General features: G+C 47.3%; 1 protein-coding gene across 1 annotated transcript in view; it reads left to right on the top strand.

The window, feature by feature from the left end:
• Positions 1-7,792, top strand: part of NDUFS2 (NADH:ubiquinone oxidoreductase core subunit S2) — a 15,586-nt gene that overhangs the window by 6,155 nt on the left and 1,639 nt on the right. Inside the window, exons 5-12 of the mRNA XM_017860811.1 lie at positions 1,195-1,385; positions 3,945-4,065; positions 4,235-4,347; positions 4,608-4,682; positions 4,861-4,938; positions 5,082-5,167; positions 5,366-5,485; positions 7,119-7,248. Coding sequence (XP_017716300.1) covers positions 1,195-1,385; positions 3,945-4,065; positions 4,235-4,347; positions 4,608-4,682; positions 4,861-4,938; positions 5,082-5,167; positions 5,366-5,485; positions 7,119-7,248 — 914 coding nt within the window. The remainder of the gene's footprint in view (positions 1-1,194; positions 1,386-3,944; positions 4,066-4,234; positions 4,348-4,607; positions 4,683-4,860; positions 4,939-5,081; positions 5,168-5,365; positions 5,486-7,118; positions 7,249-7,792) is intronic.

Raw genomic sequence — 7,792 nt, forward strand, 5'->3', positions numbered from 1 at the left:
CCGGGCGCGGTGGCTCAAGCCTGTAATCCCAGCACTTTGGGAGGCCGAGACGGGCGGATCACGAGGTCAGGAGATCAAGACCATCCTGGCTAACATGGTGAAACCCCGTCTCTACTAAAAATACAAAAACTAGCCGGGCGACCTGGCGGGCGCCTGTAGTCCCAGCTACTCGGGAGGCTGAGGCAGGAGAATGGCGTGAACCCGGGAGGCGGAGCTTGCAGTGAGCTGAGATCTGGCCTCTGCACTCCAGCCTGGGCGACAGAGCAAGACTCCGTCTCAAAAAAAAAAAAATAAAATAAAAATAAAAAAATAAAAAACTTAATGGCTAAGGCACTTTCTTGGTTACTTATAAATTTGACCTCTGTTCGTAGTTTTTCACATGTACTTCTTTCCCAAATTAAAATGTAAGCTTCAGATTAGGTGGGCATGGTGGCGTGCGCCTGTGGTCCCAGCTGCTCTGGAGGCTGAAGCAGAAAAATTGCTTGAACCTGGCAGGTGGAGTTTGCAGTAAGCCGAGATGGTGCCACTGCACTCCAGTCTGGGCGCAGTGTGAGACTCTGTCTCAAAATAAAAAAAAAAACAGTAAGCTTCTTAAGGGTAAAAGTTCGTTAGTGGGAGTAAGCATTAGGTATACATTTCCTGACTGGTTGGCCATTCATTGGATACATTTGGAGGGCAGTATATCATAGTAGTTAAGATGTTTGGATCCTGGAGCTAAACAGGTTGGGTTAAAATCCTGATTCTGCCACTTACTAGTTTTGTGATCCTGGAAAAGTCATTTAAGCTCCATGGCCTCAGTTTATCCAATAAAATGGAGATAATGATAGTACCTATTACTCATAACATTTGTAGGAATTAAATCAATTAAAGTGTCTAAGGTAGTGCCTGGCACATAATAAAGCTATATAAGTGTTATCTATTATTAAAAAGATATTGTATGCACACTGACTATGGACCATGAAAAAACGTATTCTAGGACACACAGAGTGAGATTCGTGGTGTCTGTCATCAGAAAGTTTAGATCTTCCTTTTTCCCATCTAAGGGTCCTCTTCTGGTTATAGTGGAGATTAGGAAATTAACAAAGTATGCAATGGTGAGTTAGAAGATCTATAGGAAGAGGCTAACTCCCTGCTGGTTTTTGGGGGATCCCAAGGGAATAACCATTTGACTCTGAACTATTTCCTACTTCTCAGATGTGGACCCACCAAAGGACACAATGGTGAAGAACATGACCCTGAACTTTGGGCCCCAACACCCAGCAGCGCATGGTGTCCTGCGACTAGTGATGGAATTGAGTGGGGAGATGGTGCGGAAGTGTGATCCTCACATTGGGCTCCTGCACCGAGGCACTGAGAAGCTCATTGAATACAAGACCTATCTTCAGGTGTGGGGGGCGAACAGGGGCCTTTTGGTGGGATCTGGGGCTGCTTTAGCCTGGGGCTTTGCCAGTTTGCTCCCCTTAAAACCTGAGGGGAAGAGGGTGTTGAGAGGAGTAACCCGTTCAGGTTACTCTTGGTTGGGTGGATGGAGGGAAGTGGCAGGGGATGCTTGAGTCATCAGGATTTGGTTTATTCAGCAGCAGTGCTTTGAAGCTGGAGCTACACTCAGCTTTTCTCTGGCTGACTTTTTGGCTGGCCCCTTTGCCATTACTTGAGTGCCTCAGTTTCCCTGCTCTTGCGTTAGACTATTGCGTCAAAGCCAGTGTCCCTAGGGGCAGGGAAAGAGAAGAGAGACGTTAACTTGCTAAGATTAACAGCTGATTCTTGTATCTTCCAGCTGTCTATGTTTGTTTTCAAAACATTCAATGAGTCAGAGCAACTGAGAGGGGGTTTATGACAGAGTTTGCCATTTTTAGGAGAACTGTATGACCCAAATGATGAGGGTCAGATTTGAAGGAGTTGGATCTCTAATAGGAATCTGAAGTTTTTTTCTTCATGAAGAAAGGTCGTGATAACAGGATGGTAGGATTAGGATTTAGATCCAGCCCATTGTCGGGGTGAACAGTGACTAGAATGTGATTCCCCAAGAGAGTCTCAGCGATGACAGTTTCTGGTCCCAGAGTCTATGGGTTAACCCCTGTAGCATTAACCCTTGTCACAGTGACATCAGAATAAGAACAGGCTGTCCCAACTAGTAGCATCTTAGCTCCACCCTCTTCCTGGAAGCAGAAGCTGGTTCAGCAGACAGCTAGGACTTAGCTTTTTGGCATTCTGGAGGAAGGACCATTTCTACCTGGTGCTCTGTCTTCCTCAAATACCTCACTCTGGTCGGGCGTGGTGGCTCACACCTGTAATCCCAGTGCTTTGGGAGGCCGAGGAGGGTGGATTACTTGAGGTCAGGAGTTCGAGACCAGCCTGGCCAACAAGGCGAAACCCCATCTCTACTAAAAATACAAAAATTAGCCAGGTGTGGTGGTGTGTGCCTGTAATCCCAGCTACTCGGGAGGCTTAGGAAGCAGAATCACTTGAACCTGGGAGGCAGAAGTTGCAGTGAGCCAGGATCGTGCTACTGCACTCCAGCACCTGGGCAACAGAGCAAGACTCTGTCTCAGATAAAAAAACCCCTCCCAGATATTCTTAAGACTGATTGCCTTTCTCCTTCAGTATCTCAGGTTTTTTGTTTGTTTGTTTGTTTTTTCCCCTGAAACGGAGTCTTGCTGTGTTGCCCAGGCTGGAGCGCAGTGGCATGATACTGGCTCACTGCAAACTCTGCCTTCCGAGTTTAAGCAGTTCTCCTGCTTCAGCCCCCGGAGTAGCTGGGATTACAGGCACGCACCACCATGCCCGGATAATTTTTGTTTGTTTGTTTGTTTGTTTTTGAGACGGAGTTTCACTCTTGTTGCCCAGGCTGGAGTGCAATAGTGCGATCACGGCTCACTGCCATCTCCTCCTCCCGGGTTCAAGCGATTCTTGTTCCTCAGCCTCCCAAGTAGCTGGGATTACACGTGCCCACCACCACACCCAGCTAATTTCTGTATTTTTAGTAGAGACGGGGTTTCACCATGTTGGCCAGGCTGGTCTCAAACTCCTGACCTCATGAGCCACCCGCCTTGGCCTTCCAAAGTGCTGGGATTACAGGTGTGAGCCACTGCGCCCGGCCAGTATCTCAGTTTTTTAATTTTTATTATTTTTTGAGATGGAGTTTTGCTCTTGTTGCCTAGGCTAGAGTGCAGTGATAAAATCTTGGCTCACTGCAACCTCTGCCTCCTGGGTTCAAGTGATATTTCCTGCCTCAGCCTCCCGAGAAGCTGGGATTACAGGCATGCACCACCATGCCCAGCTAATTTTGTATTTTTAGTAGATTACAGGCGTGAGCCATGTGCCCAGCTGGGGACTCTTGACAGTGGTATCCTGGAGCTAGTTCATACTGGCTTGCAAGAGTGCAGTTGTGAAATTTTCAGGGGTTTTGTGAGCCAGTTGTTGAACACAGCCATTGTTAGAAATTAATTTATATAAACTTATGATTTAATACATTGTATTAAAAGCAAAGGTAACATTAAATATTCAAAGCTCATTACTTGATATATCATTGTACAATAATGTTTTACCACATTGTACTATGCTCTGCCCTTGAGGTATTTGCTTTGAGGTATTTGTGTCTGTATGATGAAAATACCGTATAATAGTGTGGTACTCTTCCCAATGCTGCATTCAGTTACATGATATTGGTAACTTAAAATTGGCCGTTGTAGGAGTAGTTTTACCACGGAAATTGGCAAACACAACAAATCAGAGTCCTCCCTCACTTTGGAGAGCCAGTTTTTCAACATTCACCAGCATACTACTGGTTTGGGGAATATTTTACCTGCCTTATTGGGGCTCCTAAAACTAGAAAGGCTTATGCAGCACCAACTTTTGGTGCCCACTGAGAGCAAGGCTTCAGGCAGCCAGACTGTGGGCTCCTGAGTCTGTTAGATGTGACCCACATTCTTCCCTCTTCCCAGGCCCTTCCATACTTTGACCGGCTAGACTATGTGTCCATGATGTGTAATGAACAGGCCTATTCTCTAGCTGTGGAGAAGTTGCTAAACATCCGGCCTCCTCCCCGGGCACAGTGGATCCGAGGTATGGCCCCCTGGCTTTTTGCATGGCCCACTGTGAGCATAGCACAGTGCCTTTTCCACCACTTCCCCGTTGAACCCAAGCTTAGTGTTCAGACCCCAGGCTCTGCCCAGACCTCTCTGTCTGCCTCAGTGCTTGGCTCCTATATACGGTCTTCTTCTTGTCTTCACAGTGCTGTTTGGAGAAATCACACGGCTGTTGAACCACATCATGGCTGTGACCACACATGCCCTGGATCTTGGGGCCATGACCCCTTTCTTCTGGCTGTTTGAAGAAAGGGAGAAGGTAAGGGAGGGAGGAAAGGATAGGAATAGGGAAGGAAGTGCAGGAAGTAGAAAAGGTATAAAGGAGACAGGAGATTAAAAGAAGAGAGAACATGGGAGAACATTTAGAGGGAGAAGGTATGTTTAACTTGGGTTATGTTTGTAGAGACTGTATCATGAGGGGTTGGTTGGGCACAAGAAGGCAGAAGGTTGGAGGTGGAGGCCGTCATAGGACCTGGGGGCCTGGGACTTTGACACTGATTCCCAGCATGTTCTATCAAGATGTTTGAGTTCTACGAGCGAGTGTCTGGAGCCCGAATGCATGCTGCTTATATCCGGCCAGGAGGAGTGCACCAGGTGAGCAGGTCCCCGGCTTCCCCAAACGTCCAGCTCAGGCCTATTTTACCTGTGGCCACTGGAGGGCAGTGCTGGATGATGAAACTCCAAGCCTGTAGCCCTGGGGGAGGGGATGCTGAGCTGGCTGTCCTCAGCGGAGGCTATGCCACATTCAATAGCACCTCCGTTTGGCTTCTAGGACCTACCCCTTGGGCTTATGGATGACATTTATGAGTTTGCTAAGAACTTCTCTCTTCGGCTTGATGAGTTGGAGGAGGTAAGCTAGGAGTCAGTGGGAAAAATCTCTCTTTCCCCAACAAGAAGGGCTTGTGGGGTTTTATTCCCCAGTTGTAAAGAAATACAGAGATATTTGAAGAGTGTAAGGAAGAGTATTAACACACCAGTTTTCTCGATCAATAGATGCTGACCAACAATAGGATCTGGCGAAATCGGACAATTGACATTGGGGTTGTAACAGCAGAAGAAGCACTTAACTATGGTTTTAGGTGAGGGGAATACAACTTCTCTCCTTAGGAGTGGGGATGGGAGTGGGGGAGTTCCAGCCTAATATCTTGTCTTTTAAGACTTGGCATCCTTCTAGTCATACCCTGAATGTGAAGGAGCAACAGGGGAGCCTAAGGAAGAATGAGCCTCCTTACTTAGTTTGTGGAGAGTGGCCCTTATTCCCATTATGCTCTCCACAGTGGAGTGATGCTTCGGGGCTCAGGCATCCAGTGGGACCTGCGGAAGACCCAGCCCTATGATGTTTACGACCAGGTTGACTTTGATGTTCCTGTTGGTTCTCGAGGGGACTGCTATGATAGGTAAGGCCCCAATCCTTTCTCAGCTGATCATCCAGCTAGTTTCCCCTGCCTCTTCTCTTTGCTACTTCCTTCTTTACCCTACTTCTCAGTGTCTGTGGGAGCTCTTGTGTGTGTTAGATGAGGTTGCTCTCAAAACACTTGCACATATATGGAATCTTAACTTATTTTTTTCTTTTTTGAGACGGAGTTTCACTCTTGTTGCCCAGGCTGGAGTGCAACGGCACAATCTCGGCTCACCCCAACCTCTGCCTCCCAGTTCAAGTGATTCTCCTGCCTCAGCCTCCTGAGTAGCTGGGATTACAGGCATACGCCACCATGCCCAGCTAATTTTTGTATTTTTAGTAGAGACGGGGTTTCTCCATGTTGGTAAGGCTGGTCTCAAGCTCCTGACCTCAGGTGATCCACCCGCCTCGGCCTCCCAAAGTGTTGGGATTACAGGCGTGAACCACCATACCCGGCCTATGGCATTTTAAAATCTTTACATTATCCTTTTCTTAGATGGAGCTAGCTTTGGCTGCATTTTATAACTGAGAAAGCTGAGGCATAAAAGTTAGGGATTAGCTGGGATTATTCTGCAGGAGTGGTTGAGACTAGAATCCTCCTGATCCAGTGTTCTTTCTAGTAGATTCTAAGCTTCAAATTCTCCTCCTGGGCCGGGCGCAGTGGCTCACACGTGTAATCCCAGCACTTTGGGAGGCCAAGTTGGATGGATCACTTGAGGTCAGGAATTCAAGACCAGCCTGGCCAACATGGTGAAACCCCATCTCTACTACAAATACAAAAAATTAGCCGGGTGTGGTGGTGCATGCCTGTAAGTCCAGCTACTTGGGAGGCTGAGGCAGGAGAATTGCTTGACCCTGGGAGGTGGAGGATGCAGTGAGCTGAGATGGAGCCACTGCATTCCAGCCTGGGCAACAGAGTGAGACTCTGTCTCAAAACAAAAAACCAAAACCAAAAACAAAAACAAATTCTCCTCCTGTTTTCTCACCCTGAGTCAGATTTGTTACTGTGTATTTTTTGTTGGTCTGTTTGTTTTATTTTTTCAACCTGGTAGCTGCTGTATATTTTTGTTTGTCCATTTGACTCTCACCCATTCTGTGGTCCAAAAAGTGCTTAAGGAGGTAATTAAAGAAATAAGTACTACAGGCCATGTTCTGAGAAAATAAGGAGAGGGTTTGGGGAAGCACCCAAGAGTAGAAGCAAAAGACTACAGGGGGCTGGGCATGGTGGCTCATGCCTATAATCCCAGCACTTTGGGAGACCAAAGCGGGCAGTCACTTGAGCTCAGGAGTTGGAGATCAGCCTGGGCAGCAAGGTGAAACCTCGTCTCTACAAAAAATATTCGAATGTGGTGGTGCATGCCTGTAATCCAGGCTACTTTGGAGACTGAGATGGGAGGATCACTTGAGCCCAGGAGTTCGAGGCTGCAGTAAGCTGTGAAACCCTGTCTGGAAAAAAAAAAAAAAAAAAAAAAAAGATTGCAGGGTTTATAAGCCAAGCAGAGATGCTGTACTTGGAGAAAAGAGTGGGGAGAGTTGACCTAACCCTTTTGAGGGTGGCCAAAGGCCATCCTTCCCAGCCCCATACCTGCTCCTCTGACTGCTCTTCTCTTGCTCTGTCTCATCTACTTCAGGTACCTGTGCCGAGTGGAGGAGATGCGCCAGTCCCTGAGAATTATCGCACAGTGTCTAAACAAGATGCCTCCTGGGGAGATCAAGGTTGACGATGCCAAAGTGTCTCCACCTAAGCGAGCAGAGATGAAGGTTGGCTGCAGGGAGGGGAAAGCGTGGGGTGTTGGAAAGGGGCCAGTGGCTGGGGAGGAATATCCTTGAATTAAATCCTATCTTTCAGTTTTCTTTCTTTTTTTTTTGAGACAGAGTTTTACTCTTATTGCCCAGATTGGAGTGCAATCTTGGCTCACTGCAACCTCCACCTCCCAGGTTCAAGCAATTCTTCTGCCTCAGCCTCCCAAGTAGCTGGGATTACAGGCATGTGCCACTATGCCCAGCTAATTTTTTGTATGCAGTAGAGACAGGGTTTCACCATGTTGGTCAGGGTGGTCTTGAACTCTTGACCTCAGGTGATCCACCTGCCTTGGCCTCCCAAAGTGCTGGAATTACAGGCGTGAGCCACCACGCCCAACCCAGTTTTCTTTTTATAGAGAATTCACTGTATAATAAGAGATTATTTAAAATTTTTTTTATTATTACTATTTTGAGACGGAGTCTCACTCTTCTCACCCACGCTGGAGTGCAGTGGCACGATCTCGGCTCACTGCATCCTCTGTCTCCTGGGTTCAAGTGATTC

This window comes from Rhinopithecus bieti, unplaced genomic scaffold (assembly GCF_001698545.2).
Source record: "Rhinopithecus bieti isolate Rb0 unplaced genomic scaffold, ASM169854v2 scaffold_57365, whole genome shotgun sequence".
In the NCBI taxonomy this organism is placed as follows: domain Eukaryota; kingdom Metazoa; phylum Chordata; class Mammalia; order Primates; family Cercopithecidae; genus Rhinopithecus; species Rhinopithecus bieti.